Here is a 24,085-nt window from a genome sequence, read left to right on the forward strand (position 1 = left end):
CAATCTCATGACAGTGAGGTCATGACCCCAGCCGAAATCAAGAGTCAGATACTTAACCGACTGAGCCACCCAGGCACCCCAGCAGAGGTTCTTAAACTGGAATGTGCATCAGAATCACCTGGAATGCTTGTTAAAACACAAATTGTGAGAAAAAACGAACAAACAAGCAAAACAAACCCCCACACACACACATTGTGAGAAACACTCCCAGAGTTTCTGATCCAGTAAGACTAGGAATTAGTAAATTCTCAGGTGATGCTACTGCTTCTGGAAAAGGAGACAGACTTTGAAAACCACTGGTCTGTCAGGTTATTGAGAGGTTTAATATCCCAGTTATATATAAGAATCTGTGGTCTGTAGCTTCATCCGTGTGCATACATGCAGAAAGCTACATGTGCAAGTGACAGTCTCTGGAAGGTAAGATTTTGACAATTTTTAACTAGCTTCCTTACACTTCTGTACGTTTGAATTTTCTATGAAAGTTCGATATTACTTTTATAATTACGTATAATATGATTTTTTTATTATATTCAGATAGCCAACATATAGTAGATCATTAGTTTTTGATGTAGTGTCCAATGATTCATTAGTTGCATATAACACCTAGTGCTCATCACAACACATGCATAATATGATTTTTTAAGGGGAATTTTACTGGTTGCCGAAAAATCTTGGACACTACTGCTAACTCTCCTCATTTTCAGTAATCTTGGATATGCTGCATTTCATCTCCCCACATCCATTTGCAGATTTTAAGCTTTAGCAAAGCAAAGTCCAGAATGGAGCCTTTTCCTACAAGTAGGTCTGACTTGGCTAAATGCCTCATCTTCAAATTTTGACTATCACACCTTTCCATCTCACCTTAGTCACCACCAGCCCCATTGCAGACTTGAATCCGCCTTACCCTGTTCTACTTTTTCTTTTCTCTATAGCTCTTTTACCATGTATTATGTGTATTATGTATTGTCTGTCTCTCTCCCATTGGAATATGAATTCCACAAAGGCAGGGTCTTTGTTTTGCTCATTACTTTAGCTTCAGCACCTAAGACAGTGTCTGGCATGTTGTACACATATATTTGATGAACATATGTTTGATGAGGTGAATTGAATTGACTCCCTATCCTATAAGTCACTCTCTCTGTGCTGCTGGACACCCTACTTTATTCCCAGGCTATTCTTGGAACTCCAGTGTTCCATACCAACTTTGTCCTAATTCTGATCTAGGCTCTTGGAGTGGGAGAGACCTGGAGCTGCATGTTGCCACCCAGCCTGTGGCCCAGCCTGGGATTGGCATTTTAGGGAGAAAGGGGACCAAAGGGGAGGAGCCTAGGTCCACATTCAACTAATCTACCCCCAACCTCTGCTATTTACAAAGCTGGGCTACCCCTAGAACAGAGTGTCCAGCCAAAGCACAGCTCTGCCTTTCTCCTTTGACCTTATCTGATCTGATTTTATCCAAGGTCATTTTACTACACTTCAAGATGGAAGCCCCTTTAACAATAATAAAACAACAGCTACCAATTTGTTGAGTGCCTTACCTTTCCAGGCACCATATAAAATACTTTTCACACATTACCTTCCTTGAATCCACACAGGATTCCCACAAGGCTTAGAACACATCTTACAGACAAGGAGAGTTTAAACTACCTTTGTCACATGGATAACAAGTTTCATAGTCAGGACTGGGACCCTGGTCTGTCCAGCTCCAAAGCCCTTGTATCACTCATTCATTCAACAAACACTTATTGAGTTCCCATAATGTGCCAGGCATAGACTTAGGTGCTGTCTCCTACCCCTCTGGGGATTTCAGGGAATTTTGGAACAATACATACATTGTCCAGAGGTCAGAAACAGTCACCTACTTGGAGAAGATGCAGATTCAATATATTTGAATGGAAATGTCAAAAGCACAGTGTAGAAGGAGGGCCCAACTTTGTTTGTTTAGAGAATCATCTGTCTAAACACATGCCCCAGTCACCAGGTTGCAGCACATTCCCCACCCAACTCCTTTCCTGGATCTTCCAGAGATTTGATTTTTTCAGAAGACAAAGCCAGCATGCTTTATTTGGATTTAATGAACCTTGGATTTGAAGTCTGAGGCTGTGCGTTTGAGTCCAGGGGCTCTTGACCTTGGGTGAATTATTTAACCTCTCTAAGCCTCAGTTTTCTGACATATAAATTGAGATGAATTGGGGCTCCTGGGTGGTGCAGTCGGTTAAGTGTCCAAATCTTGGTTTTGACTCAGGTCACAATCTCAGGGTTGTGAGATTGAGCCCCATGTCGGGCTCCATGCTTGGCATGGAGTCTGCTTGGGATTATCTCTCCCTCTCCCTCTGCCCCTCCCACTCATGCTCTCTCTCTCTCTTTCTACCTCTCAAATAAATAAATAAATCTTTTTAAAAAATTGAGATGAATTATGCGGATTTGGTTTACTTCCCAGAATCTGGCATAAGTGTTCAATGAATACGCAAATGTTTCATTCATTGTAAATGCACATACAGGCACATGCCATATGCAGGCGTGTGTGGCGGGGAGCATCATGATGCCTTTTTGGAAATGGAGTGCTAACTGGATCAGCACCATGCTTGGTCCCTACAGACATGTGTTACCCATTTTTCTCACTACCCATATAGCTCTTCCTTCTCTTTAAATCCCCTGAAGCTATGAGACTCATTTTTTGGCCATTGTTTCTCCCAACTATAGTTTACATAATAGCTGGTCAACTCTCTCATCACCTGTTGATCTTCACTGCTTCCTCTACCTTTATTTCCTATTTATCTCCTCTGAAGAGGAGTTGCATATCTACACATCAATATCTCTGATTCATCTTCTTTTGTACTTTGGTGGTCACCAGCGTTGTTCTTGAGATCTCTTTCCTTAGCCCTCTTAGGTAGTCAAACCAGTTCATCAGAAACCAAAATAATTGCAGAAGGAGACCCCCAGGGAGTGCACAGACCAGCATTTGCCATTCAGGCAGAGGAAAGGCAGGATTGCCTGTGAGTGCTCTTTGGTGAGAGCTTACCAGGGTGCTCTCTCTTCTAGAATAGCTGGCCCGGAAGTGAGAATTGGCTTTTTAACACACTATACAGAAGAGCAGTTTTCATTCTACACGCCTCCCAGGACACTTGGCAATGTCTTGAGATGCTTTCAATTATCACAGCTCATGGGTGGGAAGGGACCTACTGGTAAAGGCCAGGGATGCTACTAAACATCCTACAAGGTACAACAGCCCTACCAAACAGAATTATCTGTCCCCCAATGTTAATAGTGCCAAGGTTAAGTAACCCTGCAGAAGGGTTATGGACATAAATTATTTTTTAATTAAAAAAATTTCTAACATTAACAGCATGATAAAAACTCCATGCACTGGAGATAGTGCTTGATGAGGTGTGCCTGTACTTTTTTTGGCTGAACAGGCTTTGTGGGTCAGTGTGGGAGGCACTGGACTTTGAAAAACAGACACTCTGTACCCGGGTTGTCCTGGGGCCCTTTGGCCATGACTCAGTGACTTGGCCCTTTCTCAAGTGACTAGGGTGCAAGGTTACTGTAATTCCAGAAGATGGAGGACAAGTGTAAGATTTATTAAATGCACATTAGAGAAGCTAGCAGGAACTTTTTGTTGGTTATACAGCTCTTATACTTATCAAAGGAGTCTTACCAACCTCACATCAACTATATGTGCATGCATGTGCGTGTATGTGTAAATAAGTAATTAAATTACTTTTGATTGAGACCCAATGATTTGAGCGGTATGGGGATGGGGGAAGTACATTGGGTGGAATTTTGAAAGTATGAAGTTTCTCCATTTAGATTCTAACTTCCATGTAACCTTTCTCTTATCTGGAAAGGGAAGGAGACTAACATCACTTGAGCACTAACTATATGTCAGGGAGTTTTCTGCCTTGTCTCACTACTTTCTCATAAAAGGTCCTTGGAATAGATATTATTGCCATCCTCATTTTACGGAATAGGGGAACCGGGGCTTAGAGAGAAGATGTGTTTGTACATAAAACAAATACATTTATCATAAACACCTACCAAAGGAGTTGATTTCCATTTTTACCTTATTTATGTTCCAAATAAATGTCCAGAGGGCAAAAATAAGGTTGATCACTTTAAGAATAGAGTAAATTTATGTTTTAAGAAATCCAAGTGGTAATTTTAGAAAAGTATGACAGTTACACGGGCTCAGTTCTCCCTTCCCAATATGTTATTGCCATGGAGTGCAGCTCACTTGATGAGAGGAAGATGTAGAACAAGGGCCTGGAGCCTCAGGTCTTCCTGGGAGATGGGTGGTCTACAGTATGTCCTACTGAATCTTCTGTGCCTCTGCACAGATCTACCCTTCTCCCATCACTACGATCACTAATATCTTTTTGGACATCACTGGAGGTGGGAAGGATGAGATCTTCAGGTGAGTCTGTGGGGGAAGATTCTTTCTTTGTCTTTCCCAATGGTGCAAGTGTGGTAACTGGGGCCCAGAGAAGAGACTGAGTGACTCATTGTTGCACAGAATCCAAGGGCTGGGGCCAGCTTTATTCCTCAAGCCCAAAGCTTTTCTACCATTCATGGAACTCGTCTAGATTTACCCTGTTATTTTGAAGAGAATGTCCTCTCTGATTCTCACTCAAGCTCCAATTCTTCCTTATGACTAGATCCTCCCAATGAGAAAGTCAAATATTAAATTACTTCAGTGTTACATGCTTCTGGACATCCATGTTCTACAGGGCACCCTTTCCAAGGTAAAACTTAACTCAGAGGAATATGGGGCCCATAACATGATGACAGGCTTCTGGAACCAATCATGGGGAAAAACTCCATTGGACCACATCACAGAAGGGTGACAACCTCTCTGGCGAGAAAAAAAGTTCTCTTTTCTTTTTTTGAGAGAGAGAAAAAGAGAGAGAGAGTGCACAAGCAGGGGGGAGAGACAGAGGGAGAGGAATAGAGAGAATCTTAAGCAGGCTCCACACCCAGTGCAGAGCCCGAGGCAGGGCTCAATCTCACCACCCTGACATCATGACCTGAGCTGAAACCAAGAGTCAGACATGCAACTGACTGAGCCACCCACGCACCCCAAGAAAAAAGTTCTCTTGTGCTCATTTAGACTTCTAGGCTCAAAGTCCCCTCCAGGTGCCATCCTCACTATATCCATCAGGGTTTCTAGACACAAATGCAACTCTGGTTATTTTGAGCAGAAAGGAAATTTATTTTTTAAGAATTTGGGTAGTTCACAGGGTCACCAGAAGGACTAGAAAATAAGACTAGGAGAATGGCTGGGAACAAGGAAGGCAGCAAAGTAGGGGCCACAGTCAATAGAACACTGAACACTTGTATCATCTTGCCCCATCAATGCCATCACCATCATCCCTGCCACTACTGCTCCCAGAAACAGGATGAGGCTCTCTGTTGCCACTGTTGCCATCAGAATAAATTCCCCATTGGCCTTGCTTCTTTTCTTACTAGTTCCCAGTTCAATGTCTGTTCAATGTGGGAGTGTCTGATTGAGCCCAAGACAAGTGCCTACTTCCTAGCTGCAAGAGAGGCTGGGAGAGTGTTTATGCTTACTAAGTACCAACTGTGTCTCAGCTGCAAGTCCATCCTTTCATACTCTTCTCTGTGATGCTTCTGTGATGAAACTAAATTTTCCCTCATTCTTTTGTCAGTTGCTTCCAGCAGTTCCAGTTAGACTCTGCATGGGAGACACTGAGAAGAAATTGACAGGTGAAATGAGGGGAGAAGGGGTTTCCTTCCTGTGTCTGGCTCTGGGCAGCACGTCTCCAGTGGCAAAACACAGTTATACTTCTATCCTCTGGATCCCTTTGGCACTTTTCAAGCCACATGCATTACAGTTCCTCAGATACTAGCACCAGATGGCTGCATCTTCCAACTCAGTGGACCTAGCACCATTTGAGCCAGGTTCCCCTCAGAGGTCAGAACACCAGTCACAGTGCATTTTAGAAGACTGAGTGCCAACCAGATGGCCCCCACCCCTCTGTCCTGCCAGAGGTATGAGCACCAGCTGTGCCTGGGCCCCTTCTATGAACTCCTAGGTCTGCAAACTCCAAATATTTTATTCTCTCAAATCTAGGAGTGACGGATATATCCCCCACCCCAACAATGTTCATATAACCAATTTTCAATATTAAATCCTCTCTGTTTGAAACACTGAGTGTAGTTTTCTGTGTCCTTTACTGAATCTTGACTGATAGAGTCTGGCTCTTTCAGCTTTTACAGTGGAAAGCTGGTTTTACCTCATATCAAGATTCCTGGGGCACCTGGGTGGCTCAGTCAGTTAAGCGTCTGCCTTCGGCTCAGGTCATGATCCCAGGGTCCTGGGACTGAGCTCCATGTTGGGCTCCCTGCTCAGCGAGGAGTCTGCTTCTTCCTCTCCCTCTGCCCCTCCCCCTGCTTGTGCTCTCTCTGTCCCTCTCTGTCTCTCTCTCAAATAAATAAATAAATAAAATCTTAAAAAAAAAAAAGATTCCCAGTAGAGACTTCTTCAACTGTTAGAATGGAATTAAGATGTTGAATATTGTCACACCAACTGACAAATAGCCATCATATCCATCCTGATTTCCAACTAGACTGTATAATCTGACAACAACTTGCTACCCTTCAAACCTGGATTTTAGCTCCAGTTTTGCTATGGATTTGCTATGTGATCTTGGAGGAGTCTATTTCCTACTAGAAGCTTCCATTTGTACATGGGTTAAAAAAAAAGGAGGGAGACTGGGGCTGTGGAAGTCAACATTCCCCTAGTTTCAAAACCATTTCCAGCTTCCTCTAGGCATTTCTGGATCTGGAGACAGCTTCAAGGGGAGAATAAGGAGAGGGAAGATGAGGAATCCTGGATCTGCTTGAGTAACCATGAGTAACATTTGGAAGATTCCACTTGAGGTGTCCTCTGGGTTCTAACGGGCAGAGTAATGAGCAAATAGTTAACAAAGAAACACAGATCTTCCACTGAGGTCCTCATAAGGCAGAGGGTTCCCTGTGCCCAGCCCCTAGAGCTGAGTTCATTCTTGAGGACAGCAGGTAAGCAGACTTTATAAACTGCAAGGCACATACTGGCCATTTCCAAAGACCACTCCGATCCATGGGCCCTCTAGGGCAGAATGATTTTGTTCCAGTCATTCATGTATGTCAACATTAATCAAGGACTGAGAGGCCCTAATGGGGCAGACAAACATCAGGTGCTTATTAGATTTGGCTGGGTTCCTGAGCTGCCATAGTTCCTCAAATTGAGAAGTGCTCTTTGACATTATTAATCCATCACCTTCATCTTATGGATAGGAGACTGAGGTCCTGAGAGAAGCATCCCTCCACCCTACCCTGTGCCAATTAGCTCATACTTCAACTAGGGGCAAAGTTGGGATTTGTATTTGGATATTTTTATTCCCAGATAAGTGCTCCTCCTAGTTCCCTCTTCACACAGGATGCAGACCAGTGATGACTTGTTGCAAATTTGGTCTGGATCATAAAGATGCACAAAGACAGGCTTCCTGGGAGAACAGACTAATTCTCACAGATGTGTGGAGGCAAGAGCTATGTAAATGAAGGAGATGCAAACATGGGGGCCACTTGGCTAGATGGTCACTCTGCAAAACTGCCAGACTAGCAGGACTTTGGGGTCTTCTGCACAAACTTTCCCTGATCATCCCCACATTTAACGATTCTAACATTTTCTCCTGATCTCCTTCTATACAAGGAGAAGACACCAATACTCATTAAGCCTTTATTATTTTTTTCCCCACTAATGGCTTGGCCCTTAAATATCATCCAATTCACAGGTTCTGAAACTTTAAAATCACTTGGCTGTACTTGTTAAAAAATGCATATTTATGGGATCTGGAGGACCCATCTTTTATTTTTATTTTTTTGTTGTTGTTTAGTTTTTATTTCATAATCATATTAATTATGCAATCCAACTAGACTTGGAGGGGAGTAAGGAAAACATGGAAACCATAGAACTGCAGTGAGAGCACAAAGATTATGGGATATTTCAAGCAGGTGGGGGCGAGGGGATGCTCTCCTGAGCTACAGAAGGAATGGTCTGGTAGTTAAGATAAAACACAAGTCAAATTTATTAGATTTGTCCACAGTCAGCAATGGTGACCTTCTTGCTGGTCTTCCCATTCCTGGACCCAAAGTGCTCCATGGCTTCCACAATATTCATGCCTTCTTTGACCTTGCTAAAGACCACATGCTTGCCATCCAACCACTCAGTCTTGGCAGTACAGATGAAAAACTGGGAACTGTTTGTGTTGGGTCCAGCATTTGCCATGGACAAGATGCCAGGACCCATGTGCTTCAAGATGAAATTTTCATCATCAAATTTCTCCCCACAGATGGACTGGCCACTAGTGCCATTACGGCAACCGACGTCACCACCCTAGCACATAAATCCTGGAATAATTCTATGAGAGCAGGAAACTTTATAACCAAATCCTTTCTCCCCAGTGCTCAGAGCACTAAAATTCTCTGTTGTCTTTGGAACTTTGCCTGCAAACAGCTGGAAGGAGACCCAAACCAAGGGCTCACCATCCACAGCCATGTTGAAAAACATGATGGGGTTGACTGTAGCTGGGTGGGGCAGGCCGCTCCTGGGCAGCAGCATCTGCAGTTCCTTGAGGACCTGTATTTTAGATAGCCCCTCCCCACCCCAACTAATTATAAAGAAGGTGTTTGTTAACAGCATTTTCAGAAATACTCATCAGTTTAACCTACCCTTTTTAAAGAGAGAGAAACAGAGACATGAAGAGGAAAGGACTTATTTAACAGTAAGTGGATCCCAGACCCTTGTTAGAGCCTCTTGATTCAAGTTATACCAGACAATGAACTCATTTAAAAAATACATCCAGGTTTTGGTGTGCTGTGTTGGCCAAGCCTCCTGCTGTGGGGCCCCCTCTTTAAGTCTGGCACCTTCTGATCCTGCCCATTCCTTTGGGGAACCTTCCCCAAAAGTCTTCCTTCCCCTTGACTTCTCTGTGCCATTCCTCTTCTCTATCCCTCCCCTCCTTGCCTCTCCTCTTCCTTTCACTTCCTTCCCATCTGTTCCAATTACCTACCTATTGCTGTGAATAAAATTTCCCAGAATATTTTCTATTTCTCACCATTTTGTGGCTGAGCAATTTGGGAGGGAACGAACTCGGTGGTTCTCTCCTAGAGTCTTCACTCGGTTGTAGTCAGATGTCTGCTGGGGCCACAGTCATCTGAAGCTCTGCTGGGTTGGAAGCTCATTCACATGGCTGGGAACTGACACTAGCTCTCAGGTAGATCTTATCTGGGGCTGTCAACCAGAGCACATGCTTGGGCCTCCCCAGCATGGTTGTCTCAGTGTAACTGGACCTCTTACATGGCAGCTGCCTCACACCCCCGCCCCCCAGCCCAAAAAAGCATCCTAAGAGGATGGAGTACACTTTTTCTGGCCTAACCTTGGAGGTCACACAGCATCATCTGGCTTTACTCTACTAGTCAAAGCGGTCCCACAGTTTGCCGAGATTCAAAGGGTGGGGCCATGGACTCCATGGACTCTACCTCTAGACTGAAGTGAGTGAAAGAATTGTAGGTCCCTGCTTTAAAACTGTGCCATCATTCAGTATCTTTTCCTCCTCCATCCTTCTCTCTTCTCCCTTCCTCTGCATCTCTTCTTTGCTGCCCCATCTCCTCCTTTCATGTCTCTCCCCAGTTATCTTCTATTTTGTAGTGTCTGTGCTGGACTCTGGAAGTGTATCCTTTATTGAAAGCTCAGGAAACAAGCCCACAGCCTTTTTGGAGATGGATCTCCCACCAAGTTAATGGAGCTCAAGCCTCATGGTCCCTCACTTGAGCAAACCTGGTTCTATTCTAAGCATTTCATGACAATTTTACCAGGGCCACAGCATCAACAGAGTTCCCAATTTGCAGGATTTCCATACTTTTCTCTTTCTTTTGGTGTCAGACCCAACGATTTCTTGTTTTGCAAACACTGCACAGAGGGAGTAGATGTGAATTATTCATTCTCAGAAATATCAGACCTACAGAACACTTTATTAGGGAAACTGGAGGCTTCTGAAGCATACACAGGTACCGTAAGAGTGAAGAGATAGGATCAGACACTGAGAAAGAGTTAAAGGGTGAAGGGCATTGTGTTTGAAGAGAAGCTGGGCTGGAGGAAAGGGAGTAAGCAAATCCTGGGGTTTGGTTTTTGGAACAGTCAATGTCTTGGCAGCTGAGATTTGGCCAGAGGAAGCCGATATGAAGCATCAGTCAGGTACACATGGAGAGAGCCCTGAATTATGAGCCAAATTCTGGAGGTTGTTCCAGTTCCTTTTATCCTACTGAGGGAGATGGTGACTCTGCAAGATAGCAGAACAGAAAAGGATGAGATGCTTGGGCCCTACTCATTTCAGGAACCAAATCTTATAGTTAATGGAACAAAGGAGAAGGGGTCATTTTTATATCTTTTCACAGGAAGAGAAACCAGAAGTGGAGCAATGTGGGGCCTCAGGGTGCTGGTGTGCTCTGGTTTTTCCAGTCAAGTGCCAGTTTAAACCTGTTGTCCCAATGTAATAATTAATGGCATCCCCTTTCGCTCTCAAAAGTTTCTTAGTTTGATCAATAAAGCATGTGGTTGTCCTGGCTCTAATCACCTTAAAAAGGAAAATGAAGAGATTGGGTGATGGGTGCCCAGCACTGGGCTGGTTCACTGGGCCTTCTTCTGACATCATCTTGGACACTCCACCCTTCTGCTTCCTCGTTCTGCACCCCCTATCCATCTCATACTTGCTGATTTCCCTTTGACTACTGCTCTTCTTCCCACCTTCTCTTTCCCAAAGCATCCCCTATTTACCCCTCTGCGAGGACTGGTTCTATCGACCCCAGGCCTGCTAACTTCCTGGAATGGGCCAACCAACACCCAGACCTCCCACCTGTGCAAGTGAGCATGGGAGATGGGGCCCCTGAGACTTACATATTTCCTGGCAGATGGCCCTGCAGACAGCTTTAGATTGGAAGTTGTTACTGTTCCCCCTGCAACCACCATAGTCGAATCTAGAGCAGCTTTTGATTTCCTTATTGTACCACCAGCGTGGAATACGGGCCAAGCAGAGGCCAATATCCATTGGCAAACTGCATATGTCTGCAAGGAGATGGCAGATCTGTATTGCTTGGGTGCCTGCATTGCTAGAGAATATTCCAGGTGTGTGCAAAAGCTTGGAAGAATGAAAGAGCATGATATTTTTAGAGCAGCATGAACTTGCTAAAAAATATTATGCTGTTACACTTATCTATGCTTCTGCACATGCCTGGAGTGTCCAACCCCTCTCTTGCTTACTAGGTGTACTCTTATTCATTCCTCAAAACACTCCCACACATCAAGCTCTTCTATAATGTCTCTCCTGGCTCCGTTCTTCACTGTTTGCTTTTCTTTATTGCTTTTCGATCTTGCCCACACATTGATCTCTTTCCCGTAATTATTTGTTCATATTTTCTGACTCCTCCATCAGAAAGTGAGGTTTGCACATTACGTCATCTTGGTACACCAGTTCCTAGCAGGTAATCTGGCACTGAGACATGCTTCAAGAATGTTCACAGTACAAAATCAAATATATCCTGAACTTTGAGAAATACTTAATGGGCAACTGTTTTGTGTATAGTACTATGAGGTACAAATAGAGTTGTTTAGAACCTCGTAGTCTGAAGCACAACAACAACAGCATTTATTAAAGTTCTTAGCACTTGACATATATTGACATATAACCTGAGGAGGTAGGTCCTCTTATTGTCCTCATTTTGCAGATGAGGAAACTGAAGTTAAGAGAGGCTAAGTAACTTCCCTAAGATCACATAAGATGGCAAGGGATTTGAATGTAGATATTCTGTTGCTCTTAGGATCAAGACTAGACCCCTTAATCTGGCCAGCAAGACCCTGCCTTGTCAGAACCTTGCCTACCTATCATGGCCTCACCATCCTGATATTTCTCTCTCTTACCACAAGCATGCTCACTCTCTGGTCTCTGGACTTTCTAGGCCTGAGCCTGCTGTCTCCTCACACAGGGCCTTTGCACATGCTATTTGCTGTGCCTGGAAAGCTCTTCCCTCCAATTTTTGCCTACTTACTGCCCATCTTTCAGATCTTAAATCATAGATCTTTTTTTCTGAGAAAAACCTCTCTTGCCTCCCCTGGCCTATATTGAGCAAGTGGGGCCAATCATGAGTGTAAGGGGCGCCAGTAAATATTTGTTGAATGAATGAATGGATGAATGGTCCTTGATGGTCCTCTTTAGAGTTCAATTATATGGGCACAGAGGAAAGAGTGGAAGAGGTAAAAAATGGTTAGAGAAGGCATCCTGGATTTATATGACAGAGAAGCCGGGGGGGGGGGTGGGGAAAGCCAAGAATTATAAATCATATACCTGTTTCTTATAGCTATCATATCACCTGACACCATGCTGGCATTTGATGGGACTTCAGTGGGAACTTGACACCTCAGAGGATCACAGAAGAATAGTCAAGAAACCATGTGGTGGTCTAATGCCTACATCTTTCTTACAAATGGGGAAACTAAAGCCCATAAAGCAAAAACTCTGTTACTCACATTATACCTGAGCAGGGGCAGAAATGAAATAAACCCCACCCCAGTCCAGCACTGCTAGGATTTGGGTCAAGTAGAAGAGGCACCCAGATTCTTGGTCAGAGACCAGCCATCAGGGAACCAGGGGAGAGGTCCGACGCTGTTGGTGCAGATGGGCAGAGAGTGGGGGTCAGGAGGGAGGGCACTGGATAGTTCAGGGGGTTTGTATGTTACCTTCATTGAAGTCTAAACATTTCTTTCCACAGTTAAAATTGCAACACTTCATCTTCCCGGGGCATGGTTTGTTCTTCGCGCACTGGTCGATTTCTCTATAACCACATGGTACTCTCGTCCGGGGACACTTCTCTGAGGGAGGGAAAAGAGGGAAGAAGGAAGGCCAGAACCCTCCATTGCCAGGCCCAAGGCTACACTGCAGAGTTAGAGAAGACTTTTCTCGCTTCATCGTCCCCAGAAGGTAGTGACCTTTGGAGGACTCCGGATTTTCACAGCTCTAGCCCCACTCCCAACCTCATAATGACTCCCCATCTAGTCCCTAAACACAGCCCTACTGCCATCCCCACCAACCATGAGGTTCAGGGAGAAGGATGCTCTCTCCTAGGACTATTCTGGTCACTTGGCCTTCCTGTATTTGGATGTTCCCTGGGTGGGGGCGAGGGTGCTAGCACTCTTCTAGGTGACTGAGATCTCCATTTGTGGAGTCAGATGCCTGGGCTTTTGAATTCTCTGCCACCGTTGGTATGGCAGGCACCATCTTTGGACCTTGATTCTTTCATTTGCCTATAGAATTGTTTGGAGGATTAGGTGACAAAACTTGGAAGCCATTGTCAGGTGGCCTGGGGCATAATAATGATAACTAATATTAACGAGGTGCTTACTGTGGACTTGTTCTCTTCTCCTTAATCCTTGTGGCATTTCTATGGGTGAGTCCTATCAATATCCACATTTTATAAACAGAGGAATCTGGAGCACAGGGAGGTTATGTGAATTTCGCCAAGGTCACACAGTTACTAAGGAGAGGAGCCAGGATTTGAACCTGCAATGTATGGTTTCACTGCCGAGTGCTCAGTGTATTTTAGTTGCTACTTATGGGGGTCTTCATATCCCCGCATTCTGAGGGACTTCAGGAGACCATTCTTTACTCCACAGGCAAGGACCCTCTGGGGGTGTGGGTGTGGGGAGACTTTTGGGGGCTGCAACTGGAAGATTCAAAGTTGCTGAGGGTGGTGCTGGGGTGAGGGACCTTTCTTGCAGGAAAGGCCCATAAAGTCCCAGGACCTTTAGTCCATCTCATGAGCTCCAGGTCCAGGCACCTCCAGAAGGAATTCCTCTCATAACGATAGTGGGGAGTCTGTTGCTAGAGACTCGGGTTCTTGCACTCACAGAAGGCATCTTACTAGATGGTAGGGGTCTGAGAGAAGAACTGTGAATATCTCCCTTTCTCCCACCTAGGACCCCAGGCTGAGTGGGGGAGGCGTTCCTCATCCGTAGAATTCTTTGTTCCTCCCTCCCAGCAACTTCCATGTCTCCACTGGGAGGACTCCAATACTTACTGCCAAAGAACCCCTCAACCAGCTCAGGTTCCTGGACTCCCCCCAAGAGGATGAAGAGTGCCAGGACTGGCAAAAGACCCAAGAACCCCATTTTAAGAGCTACTGGCCTGGCTGGTGGCACCAAAATTAGGAACTGCTCCTCAGTAGCTTCTGCTTCTGAGCTTTGGCTGCCCTGGCACAGGAGCCACATATCACTGAAGACAAGCCAGCCACACTCTCTCTGCTGGGGAACGCCAAGTCCCCGAGGCCATCAGTGGGAGTAGCTGACACCCACAGCACCAACCCTGGGGTAAAGGGCTCTTGACAGGCAGCTTCTACTACTCAGCTCGCTGAGGCTCTCTGGCTCTCTGGTCAGCCAGGGAGAGGGGGCAAAACTTGTCTGGGACTTCTAGACTCCCTCGGAGAAGGGAATGTTCAATTTCAGCATCTTCCATTTTCCAGGGGGAGTTTAGAGATCAAGAATATCCCAGCTCTCTTCTTTCCAATCTTACACCTCTCCTGATATGTCCACTTGTCTGTCTGCTTGTTTTTCTCACACTGTTTATTTTCCTTCTCTCTGCGCCTCCTCCTTTAACTCTATGCCTGCCTTTTTCTCTTTTCCTGTGAGACTCCCTCTGGGTCTCCTCCTCCCTGCCCTTCATTTCCCTTCTGTCCTACTTTTTCTTCTCTTTGGGCCACCCCTTTTCCTTAACCATCGTCAAAAAGTAAAGATGTTACCATGAGTAGCATGTGGTCTGGAGGAGACAGGTTGATCCCAGGTTGAACGAAATCTTCTGAGAGTGTGTGTCAGGATCATGGTGCTCTGAAAGCAGGAGAGGATGCCAGAGCTAACGGAGAGCCTCTATCATTGGGTGCAATTTGGAATGGGTGATGCAGGAGGAAATACTAAATATCAGTTATGACCTGGGACAACCATGGGGCATGAAGATTCCTCTCTGAACTTTCCAACTTAAGGTGTGAAGTGTTAATAAGACATGTTCTTGGCTTGCCTCTGATTTCACCTGCAGCTGCGGGAGACGGTTCTAGTGCACATTATTTTTCTAACCATTTTAAAAAATCAAGTGGAATTGACATCAGATAAGATTAACCATTTTTAAGTGGAAAGATCAGAGGCTTTTTTTTTTTTATGTTATGTTAGTCACCATACAACACATCATTAGTTTTTGATGTAGTGTTCCATGATTCATTGTTTGCCTATAACATCCAGTGCTCCATTCGATACATGCCCTCCATCACCGAGCTAACCCATCCTTCCACCCCCCTCCCCTCTAAAACCCTCAGTTTGATTCCTGGAGTCCATAGTCTCTCATGGTTCCTCTCCCCCTCTGATTTCCCCACCTTCATTTTTCCCTTCCGTCTCCTAATGTCCTCCATGCTATTCCTTATGTTCCACAAATACATGAAACCATATGATAATTGACTTTCTCTGCTTGACTTATTTCACTTAGTATAATCTCCTCCAGTCCCATCCATGTTGATGCAAAAGTTGGGTATTCATCTTTTCTGATGGCTGAGGAATATTCCATTGTATATATGGACCACATCTTTATCCATTCATCTGTTGAAGGGCATCTCAGCTCTTTCTACAGTTTGGCTATTGTGGACATTGCTGCTATGAACATTGAGGGGCATGTGGCCCTTCTTTTCACTACATCTGTATCTTTGGAGTAAATGCCCAATAGTGCAATTTCTGGGTCATAGGGTAGCTCTATTTTTAACTTTTTGAGGAAACTCCACACTGTTTTCCAAAGTGACTGTACCAGCTTGCATTCCCAGCAACACTGTAAGAGGGTTCCCCTTTCTCCACAACCTCTCCAACATTTGTTGTTTCTTGCCTTGTCAATTTTTGCCATTCTAGTGTAAGGTGGTATCTCAATGTGGTTTTGATTTGAATTACCCTGATGGCTAATGATGGTGAATATGTTTTCATGTGTCTGGGAGAAGATATTTGCAAATGGCACTACATATAAGGGCTGATACCCAAGATATCCAAGATCTATAAAGAACTTCTCAAACCCAACACCCAAAAAACAAATAATCAAGTCAAAAAATGAGCAGAAGACATGAACAGACACTTCTCCAGATCAGAGGCTTTTAAGGGCCTTCACAATGTTGTGTAACCATCACCTTTATTAGTTCCACAATATTTTTATCACTCCAGAAGATAACCTTAGGGGCACCTGGCTGGCTCAGTCAGAAGACCATGCAACTCTTGATCTTGGGAGCTCGAGCCCCACCTCTGGTGTAGAGATTACTTAAAAAAATAAAAATAAAAAAAAAAAAAAAAAAGGACAATCTCTACCTATTAGCAGTCACTATTTTCCCCAGCCTAATCCTGCCCCTGGCAACCAGTAACCTACTTTCTATTTCTATGGATCTACCTATTCTGGATATGTCATACAAATGGAATCATATAGTATATGACCTTTCCTGTCTGGCTTTTTTTTGCATCCCCTAATGCTTTTGAGGTTCATCCACAGTGTATCTTGTGTTAGTTCTTTGCTCCTTGTTGTGGCCAGTGCACAGTGATAGCTTCCCACTTTAAGTGTCAGAGTCTCTACTTCTGTGCTGTGGGTTTTCTCTGGCTCCCTGACAGCTTGCTCAGCTTGTGTGGGGAATAATCTGGAGGAGCAAGGGGTTTCATAGGCCCAGGTATCCAGGAGGGGATGGGAATTAATGAATAAATGCCTCAGCTGCCCCATCACTGGAGATGAATGCAGACATTTGGACACATATTTTACAGGGTTCCTTAGAAGGTCCCAGGGGGAGTAAGCTGCAGTTTGCCCCCATGGTAACCATAATCATAATCATGATACACTCCTCTCTTGCCTGTATCACCTACCCCATCCCCACCTTGTGTGTGTTGAGAGATCTCCCAAGTAAACTCCTCTACCCATGTCATTGTCCTAGGATTGGTTTCTGGGGGATCCAAACTAAGGCAATGCCCATAGACCCTTGTCTTAAAAGGGTCTTACAATTTTTTTAAGAAACAGAGGTGGATAACAATGTCCCTGGAACTCTCAACTCTCAAGGTTCTGACAGTTCTCACTCCCTTTAATGGTGTCACAAGAGTCTCAATAACCCTTTACTCTCTGCAAAGTGTAATGTACCAACAGATATGAATTATTCAGCCACAGAGTCAGAGGACTAAACAGAGTACTTTATTGGGGAAACCTGGGAGCTATGCAGGTATAGACAGGAGGCTCTAGACATCAGACATAAAGGAAAGAAGCATAGAGATGAGATCAAAAGAGAATGATACCATGTGTAAAAAGAGGCTGAGCTCGAGAAAGGGGAATGCAGATCCCAGGGCTCTGTTTGGGGAAGAGCTGAGCCCTTGGAATGTGGAGTGGAAGAGTGGATGCCAACGTGGAGCATCGGTCAGGTGCATGGACAGAGCTTTGGATCACGAGCCAACTCCTGGCGGTTGTTCAGGTGCATCCTTATGCACTGACAGTTAGGAGCCTGGTGAGAATGTAGGACAGAACCCGCTAAGCATCTTGGGCTCAGCTTATCTTCAGAGCGAGTCTTGAAGTGACGTTCATTCATCTTTGCACAGGAGGCAAAAACAAAGTGGGTTTTCTCCGGGGAGCTATAGCTTTCCTCCTTACAGGAGAAACAGGATGTGGTTGGGATAGAGTGCTGGCAATCCAACACTAGGCTGGATGTCCTGTGACCTCTGTGGAGCTGGTCTCTGGGATTTCACCATGTATGTATGCTCCCTCCACCCCTCATACTTGCCAGCTTTGATCATGAGCATATCCCTTCCCAACCTCAGTTCCCAGAATGCCGCTGTCCATCCCTCTGCCAGGTGCATGCTCACCTCCCAAGTGGAGCTGGCTCTGCCAGCACCTGGCCTGCCAAGGCTGTGGCCATGCCTGAACAAAGCACCTACACATAGGTCTGCTGGCAGGGCCCAAGTGAGGACAGCATGCCCCAAGGACTCACGATTGCTGGGGCACATGTTCTGGCACATGGCTTTGGACTGGAAATTGTTGTTGTTTCCTTTGCAGCCACCATAGATGAAACTGGAGCAGGTATTCTTCTCCTTATCATACCACCAACGACGAAAAAATGCCATGCAAGGGCCAGGTTCTTTGGGCATGGTGCATATGTCTGTAGGGAGACCCCAGACTTGAGCAATATGAGTGCCCACCCCTCAAGAAAGCAGCTGATATTGTTACCCCTGCAAACTCTTTGGAATGGAGCAAGCTCTTTTCCCCTTATCACACCTCAGGAGCCCAGCTCCACTGGAGTATGGTATACATTGCAGGGAGACCCCAGAGCAGAGCTGTTGGGGTGTCTGCAGGCCTGGAGAACGTCCATCTCCCCCATTCCTCATGGTCACCGTCCCCATTGTCTTCCCTGAGAGTGAGGAGACTGATTTCAAGGCTCTGCTCCCAATTCAGTGTGTGCATATCGACCTCCCCTGTTACCTGTCTTGTCCTTGACTTCCTCTTCTGGAAAATGGGAATGCAACATCCCACCCTGCTAGTGGCATAGGGCTGTCCTAAGGTACAAGTGAGACTGCCCTCATGGACCTGAATGTGCAGCTTTTAGCACAGTGCCTGGCAGAGAAAAGTTGCTCAATAAATACGCTCCGAATGGATAAAAGATATGGAAGTGCCTTGAAAATGACAAAATATAAGCCACAAACTCTGCCCTGCAAACCATGCCAGGAAGAGAGAATCTGGGATCACGAGTAAAAGGCAAGTAGGGCAGGGAAGGCAGGGGCTAGTTTTTTAGATGGCCAAGCACCTTTCATCCTGCAGTTAGCTTCAGTCCTGTGATAGGTTGAATTGTGTCTCTCCCTACCCACCCCACGCCCATTCATATGTTTTTTGTTTTGTTTTGTTTTGTTTTTTATTATTTTTTTATTATGTTCAGTTAGCCACTGTATAGTACATCATTGTATAACACACAGTACTCATCACAACACGTGCCCTCCTTAATACCCATCACCCTGTTACCCCATCCCCTGACCCCCCTCCCCTCTGAAACCCTCAGTTTGTTTCCCAGGAAGTCCTAACCCTCAGTACTTCAGAATGTGATCCTATTTGGAAATAGAGTTGTGGCAGATGTAATTGTTTAAGATGAGTCATCCTGGAGGAGGATGCATGCCTAATCCAATATGATTGGTCTTCTTATAGAAAGGGGAAATTTGGACACACAGAGAGAGAAAGAGATAGAGAGAACACCATGTGAAGCTGAAGGTATATGTCTACAAGCCCGGGACTGCCAAAGATTGCCAGCACACCACCACAAGTTAGGGGAGAGGCATGGAACAGATGCTCTCCTGATAACCTGAGAAAGACCCTGCCTTGCCAACACTTGACCTTGGGCTTGTAGCCTGCAGACCTTGAGACAATACATTTCTGTTGTTTCAGCCACCCAGTTTGTGGTCCTTTGTTATAGCAGCCCTAGCAAATGAATGCAGATCTGAACTAAACTCTGAGTTTCTCAAGGGAAAACTCCTGGCTTACTTCTCTGCCACTCTCTTTAATCTTCAGTGTCTCATGCCTGGGCTGTTGGGATAGCCTGGAACTGATCTCCTGCCCCTGTCCCTAGCACCTCCAATCAATCCTTCGTGCTGCCCACCAGAGGGAAGGACCTAATAAACCTGAAACAAAGCTGATCACATCATTCCACAGCTAAGACCTTGACTTCGTGGCAAGTCTTCCCATGACTCACAGGCTCTTTGTAGGCTGGCTCCTGCTTGTGGTTCTGCCCCACCCCCCACCACAGTACCATTTGAGGTACATGCTCCTGCAATATTCAACACCCTTTGCTATCCCACACATCTACACCTTTCACTCTGCATTCCCTCTGCCCACCCTGTTGCTGTTCATTAGTGACACTCCCACTCTTCTTTCAAAACCTCAGACATTAGCTCCTCTGTGATGTCACTGACTCCATATACACCCCATACCCCTACAGGTGCCTGGACCAATCCTGCATTGTTCCACCATGCTTCTGATCTCATGTGCATGATTGTCACTGGTTTACATTCTCAGTCTCCTCCATGAGGTTGTGAGCTTCCAAGGGAGCAGAGATTGTGTCTGATTTCATCTTGGATCCCCATTCCTAGCAGGTGGTCTGGCTCAGTATATCATCATGCAAAATGTTGAGGGTAAAACCAAATGCATCCTGACCTGAATTAAATAAGCCACTCATTGAGCACCTACTGTGTGCAAGATGCTTTAAGAGACAAAGAAAAAGCATGGCTTCTACTCTTTAGGAGCTCCCAGTCAAGAATAACAAATAATTTAAACTAATATATGTCATCTGGGGATATTGTGCCAGGCATTGCTCTAAGTACTTCATGTGCATCAACTTATTTGATCCTCCATACTTGGAGGATTTAACACTGGCCCTTTTATTATCTGGGGAAACTGAGGAACAGCGGGGGAGAGTTGTTAATTTGCTCAGGCTGGTAAAAACCAGAGCTAAGAATTGAACTCAGGGAGCCTGGATTCAGAATCCCTCACCTGTAGGCAAATGAACAACTTACCATCCTCCTACCCACTCTGCTCCATTGTCAGGTCCTGCTTACTTGACCTCCTAGACACTTTTCAAACACACCCCACTCCTCTCCATCCCCTCAGCTACCTCTCTGGTCCAAGCTACCACATCCTCTCTTCCTGAAATCCTTGAAGAACAACATGATCACATCACTGTCCACCTCAATGGATTTCCATCACTTTGGATCAAAGTGAGATGCTAGGCCACCAGACCCTACCTACCAAAGATCCTTTCCCTCGTACCATGCTCATATGTACTCTTGCTCTCTGGCCTCCGGCCCCACTATTGAGCCTTTGTGCATATTATTCCCTGCACCTGCAAAACCCTTCACCCCACCACAGTATGCCTAAATTTACTACCCAACCTTCTGAACACAACTCCAGATTGCTTTCTCAGGGAAGCCTTCCTCACCTCCCTGACCATACTGGTCAAATCCTATTATGAGTCTCAGAGACACTCAATGTATATTTGTTAAATGAAGAGTAAAGTATCTTTGATAGTCTATTTGGAGCCCAAGGAGATGGCCATGGAGTTAAGATTGCAGGAGCAAAGGAAAGGCCCTCCGGTCTGGAGTAGTTGAGGGAGGTTTCCTGGGGCTAAGATGGACTTCAATAAGCAGAGAGGCTGCCTCTCTGCAGCAAAAAGCTTGAAAATATCAATAGCTTCATTATCAATTCCAGCAACAATGTGCCAACAGTAGCCAACTGGGGAGTCAGAAGATCACGAGTCCAAACAAACAAACAAAATCATAAGAGTTAAAAGCAACCACGAGACTGTCTGGTAAAATCCTACAGTCATCTTCTGTTTGGGGAAACTGAGGCCCAGACAGGATAAGGATACTATCTAATGTCACACATAATATCAGGGGCAGAGATGGCTCTAAATTTCAGGTCTCCCCAACCCAGCAATCTTGGTCGGAGACCAGCCCTTAGCAAAGCGGAGACGATGCCACCCACGTGGCCAGAAGGTGAGGGTGTGGGCAGAAGGGCTGGTTATTCTGAGGCTCTGAATATTACCTTGGTGGAGGTCTAAGCATTTTTTTCCACAGCTGAAGATGCAACACTTCTTCCTGTTGTCCAGGCACTGTTTGTCCTTTGTACATACATCCCTTTCTCTGAATTCACATTTCTCTCGGATTCTGGGGCATCTCCCTAGGAAAAGGACAGTTTTACAACCGTGGCTGTTGGAGGGCACAGTGCCCACACTTCTCCCAACCTGAGGCAATTCTGGGGAGTCAGGGAAGTTTGCTTTCTCTTTGCTCATCCACAGGAGACCTTTTCTGCAGGGTGCTCTCATGTATTTCCCAACACCGCCTACACTACCCTCCCTTCTGACCACCCCTTATTCTCTACCTTCTTACCCTGTCCCTAGTTCCACCCCCTAGTGCCACCCCCTCTAAGGCAGGATTTCTCAACCTTGCCCCTAGGGCCTCATCATTATTTATGGGAGGGGGAGGGCTGCCCTGTGCACTGTAGGATGTTTACAGCATCCCGGCCCTCTAGCCACTGGATGCCAATAGCACTCCCCAGTTGAACAACCAAAAATGTCTCCAGACATAGCAAATGTCCCCTGGAAGGCAAAATCACCCCACTGAAAGCCACTGGTCTAAGCTAATCTGGTCATTTTGGCCTCCTTGAGGAGTCAGTGTTTGGGAGTTCCTCCGGGGTGGGGGGCGGTGCTATTGCACAGTGATTAATATCCCTCACCCTGGCATCAGAGAGTCAGGTGTTTAAATTCTACCTCTTGGCTTACCACTCACCTCTCTGAACCTTGGGTTTCTCACTTGTAAAATTGTTTTAGCCTTACAGAGTCACTGAGGAAGAAATGAGACAAAAAGTGTACAGCTCTAATCATAGGAACTGATGCATAGCAATGTTGATTAATGTTTGTCAACTGTTGCCCATAAGCCAAGCACTTTTCTATGCATTTTAAATACTATCTCATTGAGTTCTACTGACATCCCCATTTTGCAGAGGAGACACAAGCACATGGAATTTAAGTAACTTGCCCAAGGTTATGGCTACTGAGTGGTAGAACCACTATGTCTGAATCCAGACCTCTCAAACTCCTTACTTTCTAAATGTTCAGTAAATGGTAGCAATTATCATTATTACTATATAGTCCTGGAGTATTACTGTCGTCAGTTCAAAGAAACTTCTGGATACTTTTATCCCAAAGGCAAGGCACCCCTGGGGATGCAAGAATACTTTATAGGACTACATTTGAAAGAATCAGGAGTTAATGGAGATGATATCCTGAGAAAGGGGGCTGTTTCTGTTGTGGGGTGAGGGAAGGTCTACTAGGCTTCCCAGATTCCTATAGCCCCTCCCATAAACACTGGATCCTGTGACTCTTCCCTCCACCCCCAATTGACCTTCACTTCAAAGGGACTGAAAGTGGCGGTTGCCTCAGGTCTGCAATCTTGCATTCACTGAAGGGATCTTCCATCAAGAGGGAAATTGGAAGAAATATTCCAAATATGTCCCCACCTGGGACCAGGGCTAACACGGTGGGAAACAACTTGAGTCTTATTCCTTGTTCCCTCCTCCCAGCAACCTGCCCTCTCTCCAGGGCGAGGGCTGAGGCCCCAGTACTTACTGGGAAGGATCCAGTCAGTCAGACCAGGTCCCTGGACATTCACTAGAAGGGTACATAAGACCAGGATGCTCAAAAATCTAGAAGACTCCATTCTGAAGAAGAGCTGGCCTGTCTGGTGATTCCAGAACATGAAAATGTCTAGCTGCTTTTGTCCAGCCTATTTCTTCAGTAGTCAGTATCTTGGATGTGAGAACTGGAGTCAAGCCAGACACCTCCTTTCCTGCTGGGAACACCAAGTTCCTGAGATCATCAATGTGACCAGCTGGCATCTACAGTGCACAGTCCTGGGGAAGGGTCTTTGATTGCATGGCTCCTGATCCTCAGCAGCCTGGGCTGTGCTGGGCCCTCTGGTCAACCAGGGGGAGTGGGCAAAACTTGTCTCACTTTCTAAGTGACCTCAGGACTCAATGCCACCATCAAGGGTCTTCTTCTTGATGACTCTGAGAGTTGTGGAATGTGCTTGTTCTCCATTCACTTTCCATTTTATCTGCATGCTGAGTGGCATGGCCCTTTTGTTTGTCTCTGACAATGTGTTTCTAGGCATCTCTTGGTATCTCTTTGTTTTTCTGTGCTTCTCTGTGTCAATGTCTGACTTTCTTTTTCTGTGGGCCTCTCATGGTCTCTGTGTCCCTTTCTCCCTCTCCCACCCTTTCCTCCCTCCTTCTCCGTTTTCTCCTCAGGTAGTTCCTATTCTTTGACTAAGGCCAAAGTGTAAATGTGTTGCCACAGAGTGGGGTGTGGGGGAAGAACAGCCTGTCAGCTGAGTTTTCAGAAAGTGTTTGTCGAGGTCCTATTGTTTGAGAGCAGTGGAGATTGTCAGAAGAGCTTATGGGGAGTG

At 45.5% G+C, this 24,085-nt stretch overlaps 1 protein-coding gene and 1 pseudogene across 1 annotated transcript; both read right to left on the minus strand.

Annotated features, from left to right (window-relative positions):
* Window positions 1-8,089: 8,089 nt before the first annotated feature.
* On the minus strand, window positions 8,090-8,620 carry LOC110579625 (annotated as a pseudogene).
* A 4,150-nt stretch (window positions 8,621-12,770) lies between these two features.
* Window positions 12,771-23,338, minus strand: LOC110579623 (eppin). The gene is made up of 4 exons (XM_021689291.2): window positions 23,248-23,338; window positions 21,666-21,800; window positions 18,076-18,243; window positions 12,771-12,922 (listed from the first exon to the last, which is right to left on the minus strand). The coding sequence occupies exons 1-4, from the start codon at window positions 23,336-23,338 to the stop codon at window positions 12,771-12,773; spliced, it is 546 nt and encodes a 181-aa protein (XP_021544966.2).
* Between the last annotated feature and the right edge of the window lie 747 nt (window positions 23,339-24,085).

This window comes from Neomonachus schauinslandi, chromosome 10, assembly GCF_002201575.2.
Source record: "Neomonachus schauinslandi chromosome 10, ASM220157v2, whole genome shotgun sequence".
Lineage (NCBI taxonomy): Eukaryota > Metazoa > Chordata > Mammalia > Carnivora > Phocidae > Neomonachus > Neomonachus schauinslandi.

Bases quoted from the DNA above. Each gene is read 5' to 3' on its own strand.
- LOC110579623 (XM_021689291.2), bottom strand. From the start codon at position 23,338: ATGGAGTCTTCTAGATTTTTGAGCATCCTGGTCTTATGTACCCTTCTA. The intron at 21,801-23,247 runs GTAAGTACTGGG...TCCTTTTCCTAG, and splicing joins GACTGACTGGATCCTTCCCA to GGAGATGCCCCAGAATCCGA. The intron at 12,923-18,075 runs GTGAGTCCTTGG...TCCCTCCCTCAG, and splicing joins GAACATGTGCCCCAGCAATC to AGAAGTGTCCCCGGACGAGA.